The following is a 20,697-nucleotide window of genomic DNA, read 5'->3' on the forward strand; positions in this document are numbered from 1 at the left end:
ACAGAAGAAATTCAATGCTTAGTATTAAAATTGCTTCTAAGAAAAAGTACAAAAACCATTTATAAAAGTAGAAACATGAATCAGATTCATTAGGTTAATAAACTAGTCCCCATATGTGTTAAGCTCTTTGGAATATTTCACCTTTTTCCTGATGGCTAAAATCTACATTAAGCTCCATCGAGTTGCACATATTATTACCCTGTGTATGTCTTGATCCCATCTATTATGGTTTAGTCTGATATAATTATCAAACACCACTATGTCCCACGTTTGGGTCCTAATTAACATAGCCGTATTTCAACACATTCACTATTACACGTATCACCAGATTTCATGAAAGGTTAGAAAGGATCATAATAAAGACATTCAAATGCATCTTTATATTCATGTTTGTTTAGAAATAGAAACTTAAATATACTTAGAAATGTTGACAATGTTTAAAAATCACACACAAAAAATCCATCAGATAAAAACTGAGATAAGACCGATGCTGGAAAAGAGACCCATATAATTTTTCTTATGTACATTTCATACTTATAGTAGAGAATACTCATGCTGTAAATAAAAACATATCTGTTTGCCTTATGTAGCAATAGCATGATTAAAAGGAAAGATGTATTAACTTTTATTATATACTTGTAATTTTATCCATGTTGGCTAAATAAATATTTTACAAAATGATACTAAAATTTTTCATTAAGTTAGGATTGCCATTAACTTGGGGTTATTTATAATGAGAGGAGGAAATACTTAGCTGCTTAAATATCAAGCTGTTCTTCTTTCTCCGAAGATGCTAATGATGATTGCTACTGGTCAAGGGTGCAAAAATGACTACAGAGTAACTAATGTCATACAGTCTAACACTTCCTCAGGATTCCAAGGAATGCATTCTAAATATTTCACTAATAGAATCAGCTCATGAAACCTTTCTACTCAATATTGGGAAGGGAGAGGAATAAAAATTAATTAGATGGGCTCACTCTGAGAAAAAGGAGGATGAGGATTAGATGAAGAGACTTTAGGAAAGACTAAACTAGAGACTGGACTGAATTTCATTCAACCTTCCCAATACCCACATGGCAATACTGGTTACACTGAGGATCCTGAATAAAACTGCAAACTAGATGGAATTGTTCTCCACTGACATTAAGTCTCCCTTTCTGAACTCTTCGCTTCCTGCTCTCCTCTTCCCAGACCTCTTGTGTTGTTTTTGGGTATTGTTCTCTCCAGACTTCAGCTCCTACCTTCCCTGTAAGCGTAAGATTCGCATTTCTAATTGTCTCCTTGCCATCCTCTCACAGATACCCCATCAGCTCGTAAACTCAGCTTGCTCAAAACAAGTTGGGATTACTGCTCATATATCTGTTTTTCTTCGTTTAATTACTGTCAGTGAATATCCAGAATCTATTTCTTTGTTAACTGCCTCGCCTATTCTTGAACTGTCAACCCTAAATACTTTTCTTGATCTTTCTTGGTTAACTGATTGCTGCTTTGGACTCAACACTTTAGTCCTTCCCCCCCCCCCGCTCATTCACTATAGTCTTCTCTCTGGGTTCCAAAGCTGTAGGCCAACCCCACCCATTACCACGCCCCCCCCCCAACCTTATTACCTTATTTTGGGAGGGGACTTGGCTCTTAATTGCTTGGGAGGTGTTAGATTAAGTAAAGTTTTCTATGAGCATATAGTTAGTACTATTTGGGTAACATATAAAAACAATTCATTTTAATTTTGCGTATTTTCAATAATTTTTAAAGATTTATTGAGGCATAAGTTACATAAATTAAAATTCACACTATTTAGATGCAAAGTTCTATGATACTTGACAAATGTATTATATATAGTCATGCAATCTCGCCACAATCAAGATACTGAGCCTTTCTGTTACCCTAAAAATTTCCCTGGTGCTGCTTTGCTGTCAATCCTCTCCCTCCAGCCTAGAGAAACACTGATGAGATTTCTGTCTGGCTTTTATTTCTCTCCAATAATATTCTTAGACTAAAATTTTACTAGTTTGAGGCATAGAAAATGAAATGTAAGAAAGCTGTAAAAATTACACAGTTAAAATTCTGTGTCCTAGAACTTAATACTAATGGTCCTGAACAATTAAATTCTTAACAATAATACTTTGTACATGCCAGGAATTATGGTAAGAGCTTTGCATGTGTTATGATTATGTCACTTAATCAGCAAAATTGTATGTGAAGGGTCTTATTATTTTCTCACTAATACTTACTAGAAAATTTGTTCATGGTCATATAACTAGTAGGTAACTGAAAGTGGTCTGTCCTCCAAAATTTATAATCTGAAGTACTTCTTCATGAAATGACTCGTCACTTTTTTCTCTGTCTCTCTGTCACACACACACACACACACACACACAGCTCAACTCTTGCTTAATTGTTTTCTCTTTTTCCAATGTGCTCTTTTAACATTTTCCCCTTCTTTTTCAGTTGCATGTATTCTTTGGACTTTTTTTTTGATAATGCTTCAGCTTATTTCCCTGAGTCCAACATTAGACTACAATATAATTATTTTTAATCTTTAATCTTCTTTTAGAGACTTAATCTTCTTTTTAGAGATTCCCTCTGATTCTCATTCCTTTACTCTGAATTGGCGCATCAACCTCCTTCATATTCTGTATGATCTGATAATCCATAACTGTATTCTCCCCATAAGTTATGTCACATAATTAATCAATTCAATTACTTTTCCTTATTACTGTCTTGATTTCAATTAAACTTTGCCTTTCCACTATTAGCTCCCTTCCTCATCCTTACTCTCAAATCCCATACCCCACCCCTTCAAGCGTTCATAAGGATGATAAAAAGCAACTCTGGATTTTCAAGTAACATGCTTTTCTTTAAAGTATAACCAAATTAAAATCCCCTTAGAATTATCTCCAATCTAGCATTATTCATGATAACTTACCCTCTTTCATATGAAACCCATATATGTTTCATTCCAATCTGTTTACATTACAATGTTGTTGTTGTTTTTAAAGATATAAAGGTATAGAGCTTCAAATGAAAAGACGTGATCTGAAAACAATCATAACATTTTTACCTAATGAATATTTAGTAAGTAGTGTGTACATGTTAATACTCACTAAAATAACTTGATTACTGACTTGGCTTTTGACATATGTACCCTTTCCTTTCAAGTCAAATGATTTTAAAAATGTATTTTTATCATAGCTATTATCCAGAGCTACACTTTATTCATCTCTCTGCAAATCTTATTTAAAACTCTCATTTGTCACCAACACTTAAATGTCTTTTCAGAAAAAATTTTTTACAGCAAAACTGATTCTCCTTTTCTGAACTTAAATGCCCTTACTTCTGTTTATTGATCTTAATTACATATGGTTCCTTTGCAGAGCTGGTTTCTCTGGTTTAGTTCAAATATCACCTCTTTGGACAAAACTTCCTAGATTATTCACCCCAGTTATACTAAGGATTTTTAACAGCACTTATAACTATATAAACTTGTTTAGTGATGATTTCCTTTCCCAAGAATATAATTTTTATTATGAAAAAGACCTTGTCTGTCTTAGTCAGTTATGCCTCCAGCATCGAGAATAAGGGCTGGTATATAATAAATATTTAGTAGATATTTGTCAAACAAATGCATTTTTAGGATGTAAAATACCTTTATGTCACTGGAATAAAAATTTCAGAAATAACCTAGCCTTAATATAAGCCAATAATGTTATATAATAGCTTAATATGTCATTATGATAACCGAGAATAATTTGAGTCTACTATAGTCAAATACAGATTATTTGGGTATCTTACAAGGATATTTAATAGTCTCTGCTTTGGATTTTTATCCCTATCTTAATAAAGACTCATTTTCATTATTTACACATTGAACCTAGAATTTACTATAATTCTGAGCACAAAATATATATTCAGGTGTTGGAAAATATTGAGAAAGAATTTGAATACTGAATAATTCATGATACGAATTAAAACCATTCTTTTGGCCATGTGCCAGACACTTTATGAAAAATTTCCCTCATCTTTAAAACAACCCTTTGGCCCTTAATGAGCTAAGTGGTAGCTCACAGTTTTTTGTTTATTTTCCCTTTTTCTTGGCATTTATTTTCTTACTCTGGAAATGGAAACTTTTTTATTTTGGCTGGTCATTGATTTTATTCTTCTTTTGATGGAAAGTAAACACACATACACACACACACACACACAATCAACTTTTTTACCGATGAGTAAACTGGAACTTGGAGAGATTAATATACCTAAGATCACATAGGCCTTTGAATTTCATACCTTACCTCTACACCAACATTGTTCTGTACAGGACCATAGAGAATAAAACACTACTTGTATTACTGTTCTTCAAAGGAAGCATGACTATTATTTTTTTAAAAGTACCTACTATTAAGTAGTTTGTCTTGTTTCTGGTGCTACAAACTGGTCAATAAGTATAGTCCAATGCCCAGCACTATGATTAAAATTGTTTTTTACTATTTTTAAACAATTCTAATGATGGGTATGTTACCTAAACCTCGTAGTAGTTCATTGTTTATAGATCATTGATATATTAAATTTAAATTCAATAGCCTACTGCAAAACATAGGATTTTGCTAAAAACAAGAATAAATCGTAAGTAAAGAACTAAATAAGATGTTCATTGCAGCTTTATTTACGGTGGACAAGATATGGAAACCAACGTGTCCCTCAATAGCTGATTGGATAAAGAAGATGTGGTATATATCCACAATGGAATATGACTCTGCCATAAGAAAAGATGAAATAGTGCCATTTGCAACAAAATGAACGGCTCTTGAGATTATTATGGTAAGCAAAATAAGTCAGACAGAAAAAGTCAAGAACCATATGATTTAACTGATATGTGGGACAAGACAAACAAAGAAACAAAGACTCATTGACACAGACAATAGTTTAGTGGTTACCAGAGGGGAAGGAGAGAAAGGGGGTGGTAGATGAGGGTAAACGGGGTCAAATATATGATAATGGAAGGAGAACTCGACTCTAGGTGATGAACAGAGAATGTAATGTATAGATGATGTATTATAGAAATGTACACTTGACGCCTATATAATTTTACTAACCACTGTCGCTCCAATAAATTTTAATTTTAAAAAAAGAGCTACATAAGTAGATCTGTCTGATAAAATCATCTTTTGGTATAATTTGTTTTAGCAGCATAATTAATAAGAGCTACCAGTTTTGTATTACCTAGTATGGACAAAGTCTGTGGTAAGTTCTTTTACAGATATTATCACTTTCAATTTTTTTCAAATTACAAAAAATATATAAGTAATTATTGGTAATTTCTGTTAATAAAATTATTCGATGAGATGGTTGTATATGTATCATATTATTTAGCCACTCCCTCATTATTTAACTTGCATGGTAGCATATTTTTCATTACTACAAATAATGCTTTATTAAAACTTTTGTACATGAGTACATTTTTATCTGAATCTCTATTTTCACCAGGTCCAAAGTCTCTGAATGTTTTTAAGGCTCTTGATTTATATTGAAAAATTGCTTTTTAGAAAAATTACATGATATTATGCTGCCAGTTTTCCTCTCTACTCTCACCAGCATTAAAATGTTGTTTTTTAAATAGGTAAAACATAGAATCGATTTTAGGAAAATGTCACATATTTGGTTATGATTCAAATAAATATTTTTATACTTACTGATCATTAAATTTCTTACTTAGTGAAATGCCTGTACATGTGTTTTGCCCATTTTTCTACTACGATTTTGTAGAATATATGTTTTTATTTGTCAAAGTGACTCAGGTGTTAAGACTCTGAATACTGGTTGAGTTGCTGCAAATATGTTTCCAGTTGGTTACTTGACTTATAATTTGTTTATGGCAATTTTCATATTCTGAAGTTTATATTTGTGACATTGTGGTCAAGTCTCCTTTTTAATTTTTTCATTGCTTTTATTCTTAGAAAGGCTTTCTTTTTTCAGAGAAAAGTTCTTTCATGCTTTCATTAAAACATAATTAACCCCTTAATCTAATTGGAGTTTATTTTGTTCAATAGGAAGAGTTAAGCAAGCAGGCCAAAGTCACATCCCTGGTGGAGACAGAACCTGGATTAAAATGTAGACCTATCTGATTTCAAAGTTCTTGCTGTTTCTATGCAACTCTGTTGCCTCAGAAATGCTAAAGCTCAACAGTACAGGTGCAGCAGTACTCATGCAGCTTTGTATGACAGCTACCTCCTCAACTGTCAGCCACAAACCAGTATAAGATATTTATAATGCAGATAACAAAAATAATTAATTCTATATCATAGAATGCCTACACATCAAAATGCATAGCTATAATACAGTTGATCCAAAATAAAAATAGTTTTTTTAAGTATTTTGTAAATAAAAATACCTTCACTTATATATGCTTAGTATGCACCAGACACTGTTTTTAGGTGAGTTACATATTGTATATTAACTAATTTAATCCTTACAATAACTCTTTGAGGTAGTAGTATTACTATCCTTGTTTTACTGATGAGGAATCTGAGGCACTGGGAGAAAGTAACTTTCTCCCAGGAAGTAAGTGTAAGTGGTGGGACTCATCAGGCAGTCTGGTTCCAGAGTCTGTGCTCTAATATTGCTTCTCAGACTAACACTTCTTACAAGAACAAATATTTTGCCCCTTAGTTGACATTTTTAGGAAAGAGAGGTAAGGTAGACAATAGGCCTAGATAATATTGAATGTTATAGTATTACCAGCACATGAATAATGTTTTGAGAATTTAATAGTAATGCTTTAGATTCAGGATGCATCTTCTAACAGGAATGGAATTTTGTATTCATAAAGAATTAAAAAACAATGCATTCCAAATCCTCATTTTAAATATGAGATAGTGAACCCAAAGACATTAAATTATGTGTCTAGGATCACATACCTCAATAGCAAGATTAGGGCTAAAATGAGGTCTCTTAATAATCTTTCCAATTTCCTCCGCACCACCCACACAAGAAAGAAATGCTCAAGGCCATATTTATTCCATGTTCAGGTATTCCTACTATTTCAAGTTCCCAAAACTTTCTTAATTCTCTTCTCTTATATTTCAGTATTAATTGACTTTAGAGAATTAAGCTTAAGTATTTTACTTTACCAATAGGAGCTTTCCTCTAAGATGTGATATGTTTTTATATATAAGAACACATATATTTCATTTGTGATTTTTTTGGTTGAAATATCAAAATATTACTTAAAATGTTAAGCTTATACTTATATAAAATATTCTTCTAAGCTACTGTGTCTCTTGTAACATCTAAGCTATCTGGCACAGTACAGAACATAGAATTAACATCTCATACCTTCTTATGAGCTGAGATTTATATCTTCTAGTAAGAATTCCATGTATTAGGGTTATGATCATCAAGCAACTCTGAGTATCTGTGTTTTTAGACTTTCACCAATAAGATTGGGTTTATTAAATATTGCATGTAATCAATGTACAGAGAATATCTCTAACATGGGTAGAATGTGTGATATGATTCATAATAAAATCAATACCTGAAAGATGTTGGGAAATTTCAGTAATAGCTTATCTGTGCATTTATATGTGTACATATATACACACGTTAAATTTCCCCTAAAATGAACCTTAGTTCTCATTGCCTTTTAGAATGTAACACAAGTAGAACAAAATGTCAAGTGAAAGCACATCGCACTCAAAATATGGTATATATGTCAAGCAAATCTGGTAAGAATTGAAGTGCAAGTTTGAAATAATACATGTCAATGGTCAATATTCAGAATAATCAGAGAAATAAAACAAAAAGAGGAACTGTTTTCATGCTAAAAAGAATACTGCAATAGTACTAATTTTGAAAATTTTCCTTTACAGGAAAAATTCCTTAACAGGAAGCGAAGTAATAATTTTCTTAAGAATTCTATGCTGTTAACTAAACTTATTGTGGTAATCACTTCACAATATATACATATTCAAATCATTATGTTGCGTACCTTAAACTAATACAATGTTGTATGTCAATTATAACTATAAAAGCTGGAAAATTTTTTTTAAATGTAAAAACATTTTTAAAGAATTAGAATTACAACACAAAATATAAGTTACTTATTCCTAATTGTATTTTAATTAAGCAGTCTTTGAAATCTTAAGCTTTGAATTGTTAAGCTTTTCAAATTAATGTTAGTACATGGTAGACCAATGGACGAGTCTAAAAAGTAATTTTTTAACATATTTTATAAAACTCTTGATGTAGCACAGATTCAACTGTGATAATAATGTAATAATTAGTTAACATTATAATATAATTGGTATTATAACATACTAATAATTTAATCTAAGAAATTAGTAAAAAAGTATTGCTCACAAAATATCTTTTGTTTTTGAGATCTCCTTATGAATAAGACTTATATATTACACAGCATTAAGATCATCAGATGCTTTAGCCCAGGTCTGGAAGTAATTTTGAAAACATTTGTAGTTGAAACTTGAACTCAAAAACATGAACAGATTTTGTTTTATGAAACTTACCAAACAGTGTTTTTAAAATCTCTTTTGTATCATTAGCTCTCTTTCAAATGGTCTCTAAGACTTGTTTTACAATTATCTAAAAAAATAAAATTGTCATATGCAATTTCATAAGAGTAAGAAGAAAACGTGTAAATCTTTTATTTTTAAATATTCTAATATAGTATGCATTTTAAAGAACATCTACATAATATTTGAGGAATAGAATACAGAAAGTAACAGTAATATGCAGATCTTCTTCAGTTGTTATCAGAGGGAAGTGGAAATAATTTTGCCCTCTCTATGTAGAGAAGGGAAAAATCTTTATTTTGATTTTCTTCCTTTCTTTCTCTATGAGGTTTACTCAGGAGGTTCTTATGTTCCACTCTTCCTAATTTTAATCAAGTATTCATTTGTGGTAGTTATTCTCACAGCTACATATTTTTCAAGTGTTTGGAACTGGTAGGAAACTGGAAGGTTGAGAAGGAGATTCAGAATGTAAGTTCAGAGATTTGTAAGCTTAATTTTGGTAATAAGAAGGAATAACCTCCGGAAAACTATAAATCTTAATAAAACTCACTACTTCTCATTTAAAAGAAACCTGATTATGATTTGCCAGAGATGAAATAAATGGTTTTTTTTGCTCCTTCAAAATGTGTGATCAACTCCATTCCTCCATTCATTGTGTAGAATTATGTTGCAGTGACTACACTTGGACCTATTAACACAAATGAAGGTTCTATGATTGTGATATAAAACATTAACATACACTTCTAATATGTCAGGGAAATGATAAGCCTTATAAAATTACTTTTCCATCACATTTTGGGTTGAGTTATTAATAGGTGGTGCTGATAAAGTAAAATGCCAACTTACATATTCATATTAGAGATATGAATGACAGGTTAATAAAGATATTACATTTTATTGGTTGCATACTCCAGTAAGTTTTTGAAAAGCCTTAACTTCAATTTAACTTTTATTAATCTAGTGAAATCCATCCTGAATTGCTTGTTACAAAATTTACTGTTTTCTCTTCAACTATTATTTCCATTTTCTCTGAAGCTTTTTATTACCTTCTCTATCCTTCTCTCTTTACTCTTATTTCCTTTGAAACGGAATGCGTTAGTCTTCATTTGTCTCTACGCTTAAGATAGGGTGTGGAATCCTAAGCTCAGCGCTAGTTAATACAGACCACGTCTCAACCTACAGTATTAGGGGTCTACAACTAGAACTGAGCAAATTCACTCTTCAGCCTCCTCACACCTGGAGGAAAGAAAGTGTTACGGAGTTATAGCTACAACTGCAGTTTTAAAGTGTACACTAAGAAAAACTTCAAATTATGTTTAGTTAATAATTAGAAGTAATTTAGGACCTAATATTTGAATACAATAAAATTCTCTTCCCTCCATAAATTTAACCATTTCACATATGTCCTAGATATCATTTATGTTTTTCTCAAGAAAGGTTGCTTCCATGATTAATCTTCTCTTCCCAATCTTCAAACTCCCTTAACTAAGTACCTTCCCTTTGCCTTTTTTGAAAATTAAATTTATTGGGTGACATTGGTTAGTAAAATTACATAGGTTTCAAGTGTACGATTCTATAATACATCATCTATATATTGCCGTATGTGTTCACCACCCAGAGTCAGTTCTTCTACCATCTCCCTGCCTCCCTTACCCTCTGGTAACCACTCAACTGTTGTCCCTTTGCCTTTATGCATATCATGAAGATTCCTTTGTTCAGACTGCGGAGTTCACTCTCCCCAAGCTAAGCTTAAATTTCTTATGTTTCTCCTTGTTTTCTCCTATAGCAAATTAAGTAGTTGATTTCTCCCCCTTCCTAGCACCTATTATTTTTTTTAAATCACTCCATCAACTGTATCTATCCCAAGCTTCTTTCTCTAATGTTTCCCACATTGCTTAGAGACATCCTAGTCTTTTCCATGTGGATTCTGAAACCTGATTCCTTTTACTTATATCTTAAACATCCTCAACATCATCACAGCATGTTCATTTCATCTCAGCTTGAATGAAAAGTTGACCTTCCACAAGAATATTAACTCCCTCAGAAACGTTTTCAGTGGCAACTGCTCAAAATCCTATATTTGAAATACTACAGAAGCCTGAAAGTGGTATCAGCATTTTTCTAGGTCTGCGTTGCTATTCCCACATGCTTACTTTTCAAATTTCATGCAAAATCCACTCATTTTATGTCCATACCAGTATACTTCCTTGTTATTTTCTACTTCCCAGGCAATTTTCTTCATCCATTTTCTATCAACTTTACGTTTTTAGTGACTTCATGTATAAAAATCCTAGCATCAAAGTATGTTGCTTTCCTTGCTTTCCCACATACTATTCTCCATCTCAGAAACCCACTCCCAGGGACAAACCCTGAATCTTTACATTATTTGGGATTGTCTAACACCTGAAAATTCTAAACATTGTTAAATCAATCTCTGAAAATAACTTTCCCACCGGCTTCCATTAGCTTTCAATATCTCCAAAAGTTCCAGTTCTTTCATTGAAGCCCTTCTCTCCCAGTTCATGAAAAACTGAATCTAAACATGATTTAACTAGACCGTATGATTTAATGTGACTAGCATCTTCCCTAAACTATCTTGGACATCACTTCAATCACTTTCCTTGCCAGCCACACTCAGCAGCCTTATCCTCTGCTTCTTACCACTGTGACTGCCCACAAACTTCCACCCTTAGATCCTGGCATCACAAATTTAAGCCCTTCATGTAAACTGTCACCATTCTATGCATCTCTGGTGAGCTTCCTCTCCCATCCCCCATGGTAACTACTCTTAAGTTCATAGTTTTTTCAAGGCATCAAGAAGCTTGTTCACATTCATCTTCATTTTTTAAAAAATTAAAGTTTATTGGGGTGACAATTGTTAGTGAAGTTACATAGGTTCATCATCTATATATCACATTGTGTGCTCACCACCCAGAGTCAGTTCTCTTCCCATCACCATATATTTGACCCCATTTATTCTCATCTACCACAACCCCCTCTCCGCTTACCCTCTGCTAAACCACTAAACTATTGTCTGTGTCTATGAGTTTTTGTTTCTTCATTTGTCTGTCTTGTTCTTTTATTATTTTCAGTTTTATATACCACATATCAGTGAAATCATATGGTTCTCGACTTTCTCTATCTGACTTATTTCGCTTAGCATAATAATCTCAAGATCCATCCTATTTATTTATTTACTTATTTATTTATTTTATTTCTTTTTTTTCTTTTAGATTTCATTTACCTTCTCTTCAAAGTGGCTTTCACCATCCACAACTTCACTGAAACCAATCAGGCATAGATCGTTATTGATTAGTGTTATCATTTGACAACGAATTATTCTTTCTATGGAATTTTTCTCTGTTGAGTATACCTTCCTCAAAACACTTTCCTTCCTTGAATTCTGCTTTTTTCTGGATATTTTACTGCCTTTGAATGGTTCTTTCCAACATTGTTTTCTGGCTCTTGTTCTCCCATACACTCTTTAAATGTAAATAAATGTTGGTGGTCTCAGAATTCTGATGCTTGGCACTCTGTGTGTTCTTCATTGATTCTGGCAATTTCATTCATTCCTATGTAACCAGTTAAATGCTGATACTCAAATCTATATTTCTAGTTCAGATTTCTCTCCTGAATTCCAGATCCATATATTAGATACCAATTTCTAATAAATATCACCTTTATTAGTTACACCTGAATTTCCCAAAGGAACCTTAAACTCAACCCATTCCCCAATCTGAACTTATTTTTTGCCCTAAAACTTGTTCAACATATATTCCCTATCTTGATAAAATGTACCACTATGTATTCAAACACGTCACCAGAGATTATCTTATTCCTTTTCCTGCATTGATAATATTCAATCAGTAACTAAATCTTATAGATTCTACACCTTTAAATAACTTCTCATGTACCAATTGCTTCCATTGATACCATAATTCAGCCCATCATCACCTTTTAACTGATTGATGCAACATCCTCGTAAATGATATTTCTGCTTGTATTGTTCCAGTACATTTTTTACAGAGCTTCTAAGTAATCTTTCCAGAAACAAATATCTGCTCTTGTTCCTCACTTAGTTTACATGTTCAATAATCTACACCATCTTCAGAAACACTGCACTGCCTACTTTTGCCTAAACTTGTTTGAATCATTTTGTCTATATTGTTTTCTCTACCTGAAATGCTCTCTACACATGAGGCCTCTTTCTAGTTTTTAACATTCAATTTAAGGGTCATATTTACTATGAAGTGTTTCTTGAAATAATGTTAACCCTTCTCAGGTGGAAAACAATCATACCCTCCTTTGTGATTCCATTGTATTCTGTATGTATAGATTTCTAATAGTACCTGTAATATTATTGTGTTTACTTGTAAGACCCACACTAGAAAAAGCCCACAAGGATAGAGGGCTATTTTGTATTTTTTATTATTTCCAGCACCTAGAACAGTCCCACACAGCATGTGCTTAATAAATGAGCATTGAATGAATGTTCATGTTTTACTTCTTCCATGAAGCCTTTTCTGGCCATCTAGTTAAAATAATTTTACTTAACTTTATAGCTTTGTGAAACATATTGCTAGCCATACATATTGGCACATAAACATAACATGTTACCCACATATTTTAATTCCTCGGTGATATTGATAACTTGTTTAGGGCACGTATTAGTTCTTTAGTATTTTCCAGAGTCCAGTACATTGCTGAACCCATGATAGAAATAGAAGTTTTTGAATTATGTAAAAAAACAGTTGAAAACAAGTTTTAAGTCTAAAATAAGTTGAAAAACAAATTATAATTAATTTAATATAATCTAGCAAATATATATATATATATATATATATATATATATATGCTCTGAACTTAGTTACCTGGTTATGGAAAAAATTATACACATACAAATTATATAATAATTAATCATTTTATATTTATCCATCTAATTGCAGCAGTTGCTATTAAAAGTTGAATGTAAAATTGCCTAAAATGAAAATACCTGCAAGTTTAACATTTTGTTATATTAGAGGAGAATGAAAAATTATGAAATAAATAAAAAGAGTAAAAATTTTCTAAGACAAGTTAGATAAATGAAAAAGTAACAAAGAAAAGCAGTAGAAGAGACAGACCTGCATGTCTTCTCCTTGTGGTGTCCACTTCTTCTGTGATCACATCGTATAATGGACAGACATAGACAAAGGAGATGGGTGTGAGTGGATGTACTCAAAAGGTAAAAAGTGACACTGAAGGAAAGGGCCCCAAATCATTTTGAGAAAGAATCCTGTGCATAGTGGTAGGGAAAATATAATCAAATACACACCATATTAAAAAAAAAAAAAAAAAGAAGAAGAATACAGAAGAACTGATGGTGAATTGGTTAAGATATCATGGGTTAGCAGAATCAGAAAAATAAAGTTAGTATAGGAAAAAAAGAGGATTCAGAAGTTTACAATTATTTGTAGACAGCCAATCCTGAACATGCTGAAGAAAGATATCATTAGTAAAAACCTTGTTACTTGTATGACCATGTTTTTCAAGACATCACTGAGTCCATCTAACATGTGTTAAATGCTTTCAGAATTTTTCAGTTATCATCTAAAGAAAATAATTTAATTGAAACATCTTCAAAAGAAGCAATAAAAGTAGTTCCAACATTTCCTTTTAAGCTTCAGTGCATGTAAGAAAATAAAGTATGGCCATCAGGCCAATATTTCATTGAATCACTTCAGTACAGCAAAATATTAGCATAAAAATATTATGGAGAGTAACAAAATAATAAAATTCATTATAAGGAGAGTAGCTGAAATATATGGCTTTATTTAAATATTAAAAATTCAAATTAACCTTCAATTTAGGCAAATTGTCTTTGATTGCATTCCTTATAATGTTTATTTATTAAGAAAGTTCTTACAGACGCCACATGATGTTTCTATCAAATGTGCCCATCCAAATCCAACATCTGCTGTGACAGGTATGGCACACATTTTGGAAACACTTCTTTCCTCATTGCCATTAGAAAAGTTCAATAGACATGTTATAAAGTGATTGAAAGCAGGAAATATCTGCTAAACTCAGGATTCAAAGAAAGAATTTCTTCCAAAGATATGAGTTAGTATTAGTATGACTGACACAGGTTAACAATGTAACACAAAACCAAAAATCCTATTTTAATTACCTACTTAGCATTGAATCCGGTACCACAAAATATATAAATGAAAACACCACATTCACTTCTGCAATGGTTGTATCACAGTTTTTGAATGATTTATAGAAAGACATATTATTATCTCAAACTACACTTGGAATATTGACATATGGAAATTATAACTCTTGAGAACATTCTTTCCTGTAACAACAAATTTATCTCTTTTCCTGAGTAGTGAGAAAATGAAATCTTGCCATTAGGAAAAAAGTGCTAATATGACCAAACTTTTTTGTTAGGAAAAAGAGAAATCCTAGTATGAATTCTAGAGAATTGAAAAAGTTATGTATGAGCCATTTTGAAACTTAACAATGTCATTTTGATTATTATACAAGCACATCTTTGACCTATTCAAAATCAGACACTAAATCTCATCATAATTATACCACAAACCAGACTGCTAATAGAATTGACCACTAGAAAAGTACTGTGCTCCTGAATGGATTCATACATTTGCCATATTTTCTTTTCCCTTCCCAGTCCACCCATTTCTCAAAGAAAAGACAGAAAAATCAGAGTATATTAATATCGTAGGTAAGGTGAATTGCATCATATTTGCATTATTCATTCTATGCAAAATTTCCTTATATATGTTTATCATACTGCTAAAATAGTTTCCTTGCATGTTAAAAAGAAATCAGTACACATTGAATTAAAAAACTACTTAAGTATATTCCATCTCTAAGAAAACACTTAATTTTTTTTGCAGAAAACATAAAAACAAACAAATGACGCTTTTTCTTTACTTAGTATTTTCCCGTATCTTAGATTATTTTATAATGGCATTGCGGCAAGTTTTTCATGTTATACAGATTCAAAACTCTTCTTAAACCCATTCATTAATTTATTATAGAGACTAACTGAGACACATAGAGTTCAAGTGACTTACCCAAGGTCACACAACAAGTTCAGTGGCAGAACCAGAAATAGAACATAGGTCTCCTGATTGATTACCAGGTCAATTTTCGTTTTACTAGATGCTAAATGACCCAATAAAAACATGTGAAATAAAAAGTCAAACAAGGAAAAACCAAAGAATCTTCTTTTGGTGACACCTAACTGGATATATCTATTATATAGTACTTAACTAGAATTTTTTTTAAAGAGTATGTGGCAAAATGATGCAAGTATTATAGTTCAGTAATGCTTTTACTTTTGTTAGAAATATGGTAACACTTGTCTTAGCACCAATAATTTAATATTTTTAAAGAAAATTATACAAAATTTATATTACATAAGGATAAAAATGAAAGATTTTGGCAATGATCTCACTACTAAGTGCCATTAAATCATTTTTCCATCATTTCTTTGAATGTGAGCCATTAAAAAATAGATCATAACTAGTATTATATAAAAATCATTTAACTTTAATTATAAGACAGAATTTTCATTTAAATAATAAAATCTCAATGTGTAACTTACAGTTTTACCATACATATTTAAAAATTTTTTTTTTGGCTTTCTTGTCTTCCTTGTTACTGTTTTTTATTATATATGATTTGTTTTAAAACAGCCTCATGCCTCATTTTGAAAGAGAAACAAATATCATTTAAACAGCCATGTCTTATTTAAATGGTAATAAACTATAAATTCTTATTTCACAGATATTATAATGGATTGCAGACTTCAGTGCACCTTTAAGAAGCTAAGAGTACCCCTTCCACTCTTCCTATCTCCCTACTTTTCCTTTAATCATTACTTTGCCACAAATATTCTACTTTGCAGTGCTGTTAATGGCAGTTCTAATGAGAACTCTTTCCAATGGTTCATTTAACCAATAACCAGTAAGAGTGATTAAGGATAGTAAAAGTATACCGTCTCTTAGGTGTCCATACTGTCACAATTATGGCTGAATCTTAAAATTATAAAGAGAATGTACAGTATTTTTTTAGTTCATTCCCTCATTTGAACAAAAAAGAAATAAAATATTTTCATATATTGCACTGTAATAGATGACATTTATAAAACATAATGAATAGAAATTATTTTTCAACAAATATTTTTAAATTTAAGGTACGAACAAGGTACAAACTATAAAAAGAATGGGCTTTTAATCAAGCAAAATAGTACTATACATATATAGTTGTCTGTATTGGTTTTTAAAATAAAAAATCTACTGAAGATAAATAGTTACATAAAATAATCACTTACATTAACGTATTTGGTAGAAAAAGTAAGTTCATGAGAATGAATATTATGTCAGATTTTATGTAATATTTTGTACAAATCAAAAAGTTTTCCCTTGCCAATATAAATAGTATTAACTATTATATTTAAACCAAACACATCTAAAGCTCAAACAAAACAATAATCTGTAATCACATCAATTAAAAAAGGCATACACCTGGGGCCTGTTTACCCATGAATGCAGTTTTTAACAAAGGTGTATAATATCGATTTGAAACTTTGTTGATTACCTAATGTTCTCATTTATCAACATTATGACAGATACAATATTGGTCCTATTATCAGATTTAATTGTACTTGAGTAAACATATGTTCTATAGACGTAAGCATTTTGTTTAAAAGGTTCCTGACAATGAAAGAGAGGTCTCAAAACTTTAAGTGTATACTTAAACTTCTACATAATTAAAAGCTGATCATATTATGAACGCTTTTTAAAGGTCATAGGAGTCTTAGAATGTTTACTTTGGGAACAGGAGAGATACCTTTCAAAATGAAGCCTAAATAAGCATCTACTTAGTAAAAGTCTCAATGATATAAAGATTTGGCTAGACCTAGAATATAAAAATAAAATGCTTTCCAAGTTTGCTGATTTCAAACTAAAACTTCTCCACTGACAAAAATCTGTTGAAAAATATCTCAATTCAAGTGATTTGAATTTATTTTTAAAACTAATTATTACTCTCCATACTTTTGTCAACACTGTAAAATTACTGAACTCTTAGAATAAATTCTACCTATTAACATAGGTAAAGGGAGAAATCTCTAAAAAAATTTCACTATTTTTAATGCTCACCAAGAAATGTTAATTTTTCAAACGTGTTCTTTCTTATTCACAGCTGTGTTTTGCTGATTCTATCCTTGAAGTCTGATACGAAATGCAATTTTAAATGCAGAAGAAAAGTATACTTACAGTACGTATTGAGTCAATTTAAAATAATGCATTTTCAAATTATAGCAGGCTATCATAAAAAAGACAGTCACTTAAGTACAGTCTCGACCTCATAAACTTAAATGTATGTTCAGAGGTAACTGAACTAATTTTAAGTGAGCAATTAAACGCATAAATCATGAATTTCCCCTTATTTACAGGAAAGCATGCTTGTTAACAAAGAATGCTGTATTTACGTCCTAGGGTGACAGTAGTATTAAACTACAAAATTTCATCAGTTGATTTGTGTTGTATAAAATATTTACTTGTTTTACATCACCTTTTTTTCTGTCAAAAATAAAAATTCATTCTACAACAAATCAGAAATAGTTAGAAATTACCAACTGGCTAATATTGAACAAGAACAACCCTAATTCTTTTTTCCAGACTAGATGAATTTGATTAGCATCTAATTAGAAGACTAATTTAAAATATTGATTTAGACTGAAATAATTGTTTCTAATTTTAAGATATATCAAAGTATTCAAGAATAAAAGAAAACAAAAGTCCATCACATCAAAAAACTCAAGAAAAAAATTTAAAGTATAAAATTCACTAACAAAATCATCTTCGAATATTTACTTTTTCTTTAAGATAAGTTTGACAAAGCATAATTTCAAAGGTACAACTAAGGAACATTATCCCTACCTTCATCACAATTACAGATCCATAAAGAATACAACATGGAAATGTCCATGTTGGAAAAAAATTAAAGGTCAATATATTAACTAAATAATATAATGGTAAAACTAGGCACTTATGCACACAAGGTGTTATAGTAAGTGGTAAAACATAACTTGTTACTTCGAATATTTTCAATTTCTAAATACCTGACAATCATACAGTAACCCAGGAAAATGTTTCATTGCCCTCAATTTTCCAGAAAAACGTATTTTCCAGATAAGATACAGCAAGGTAAGTAACATTGTCATGGTTTTAGGGTAAATACAATAAGGATAGTTAAGTCAATTCAAGATTTTCCTAGATATAATACAACTTACACTTAGAAAATAACAAATCAAGGCAGATAATCCTTTCATAAATATAATCAATTAATTATTAAACACATTGGAAATCATTTAAATTAATCTGAAAGTAGATTCTGAAGTATTTAATTCTAAGAGTTTCTCATTTTAGAGGAACTGAGAAAATGTATCAATTCTAAACATTCATTCAGTCTAACTGAAGTTAGCTTTCTCACCAGACGTTTTTTGGGACGAGTTTAAGGAAAATATGAGATAAAATAATTTATGTACAAATATGCTCTTTTCTGATATATTTCTATTACTATAAGAACAGAAAACTCACAAATTCATAATTATAATAAAGTTCAATAGATTAAAGTTTGTTTGCAATGTTTAACATAATTGAAATTTAATAACTGCATTATTATATACCGTAGTATTCTAGGTTAGAATCAGATTGCTCATTGGAAAAAAATGAACAACAGACTTTCCCTGCCTATATATCCTTGATTTGCATTAAGAATGTTTTCTTAACTTTATAGCCTAAACAAAATCTAATCTACAGTTCACATGAGGAAGACATTTAGTGATTTACTCCAAACATTATCTATAAAACTTGTGATGTAAAATCACTTGATTTTAAAGAAGTGTATATTTTACATTCACACCAAAGATATTAATATGAGAAATATTATTTTCCCTGGTGATCTTCATCTATACTTCTGTGAATTAAGTTAGAGATACTGAAAACAAATCACCCCTTTTACTGATAATCCTCTTAGGACAGCCTAATTCAGAGATGTCAAGAATTTTCTTTAAAAAAAACACCTAGTCCAAAACCTATAAAGCTCATACAAGCATTTAACTCATTTTCTAGTCCATATAATGGCACTTAGCCCTTCAGTTCTACAATCTTATATTTAAAATAAAAATTTCAAGCGATAGTTTTTATTGTTAGTATACATACTAAAAATGGCAAAATTCCCAGGTATTGTTCTTGCACACACTTTCATTTAAAAGATAACAATGTACGCTATTGATACACAGCCAACTTTTCATCTCAGGTTTGGGTTTAAGTCCACCCAAATGTTGTCTAATACCACAAGTTTACTACAGTAATCCTCTGATGAAAATCTTTGACAATTAATGAAAGATAATCTCTTAGGTCTAGTGAATAAAAATTATGTGTTAAAAACTGATGACAGTTAATAGATTATTAATATCATAGATGTACTTAGGTATAAAATAATGACTCTAAACATGTCTCTGTAAAGCCCAAGCTCATAAACATGTTATTAAAATGTTATTACCCCCACCTCATATCTTACTATTTTCGTCTCATTTTATCACTTCAAAGTTTCAATAATTAAAAATGTTCTCTACATATCCTACCTTTTTTTTAGAAAAAACAAAAATATTTATGGAAAACTGAAATTTAACATAGCATTCACTGCCTTAGCACATTGCATACTTACTCATGATATTTGGGGTTTGAATATCCAGAAATTTCCTAGTATATAGAAAAATGCACAATTGCCAAAATAGAAAAATGTATTAACATTTTAAACCATGACATTAAGGCACTCTAATTGCATTAATCTTCCTCTATTAAACACATAGTTTATATTCAATTAGAGGGTTTAGGCGATAAAAAAATATATGCTACATACAAGAATACACAAATTAACCAAATTTAAAGATCTTTAAGATTTTGTTTGTGAGATTTTAAAATATTTTTAGCCGCATTGCATTGGTTCATGATTTTAATATACAATATAATTCATTTACATATATATATATGGCCACAAATATGTTCACATAATCAGACATGAGGGCAAAAAAGACAAATAAATAATAGTTTATGACCAAAGATAATCCACATCACACAGTATAGAA

The 20,697-nt window shown here is 30.8% G+C and overlaps 1 protein-coding gene across 50 annotated transcripts in view; it reads right to left on the reverse strand.

Moving 5' to 3' along the window:
* Nucleotides 1-20,697, reverse strand: part of RIMS2 (regulating synaptic membrane exocytosis 2) — a 592,512-nt gene that overhangs the window by 162,172 nt on the left and 409,643 nt on the right. For 12 of the 50 annotated variants that reach the window (XM_074316855.1, XM_074316861.1, XM_019750611.2 and 9 more), the window contains one exon: nucleotides 13,649-13,681. The exons of 29 other annotated variants lie outside the window; for them this stretch is intronic. In XM_074316855.1, coding sequence (XP_074172956.1) covers nucleotides 13,649-13,681 — 33 coding nt within the window. The remainder of the gene's footprint in view (nucleotides 1-13,648; nucleotides 13,682-20,697) is intronic. 9 more of the 50 variants (XM_074316853.1, XM_074316856.1, XM_074316858.1 and 6 more) reach the window with 1 other exon arrangement.

This window comes from Rhinolophus sinicus, linkage group LG12 (genome assembly GCF_036562045.2).
Source record: "Rhinolophus sinicus isolate RSC01 linkage group LG12, ASM3656204v1, whole genome shotgun sequence".
Lineage (NCBI taxonomy): Eukaryota > Metazoa > Chordata > Mammalia > Chiroptera > Rhinolophidae > Rhinolophus > Rhinolophus sinicus.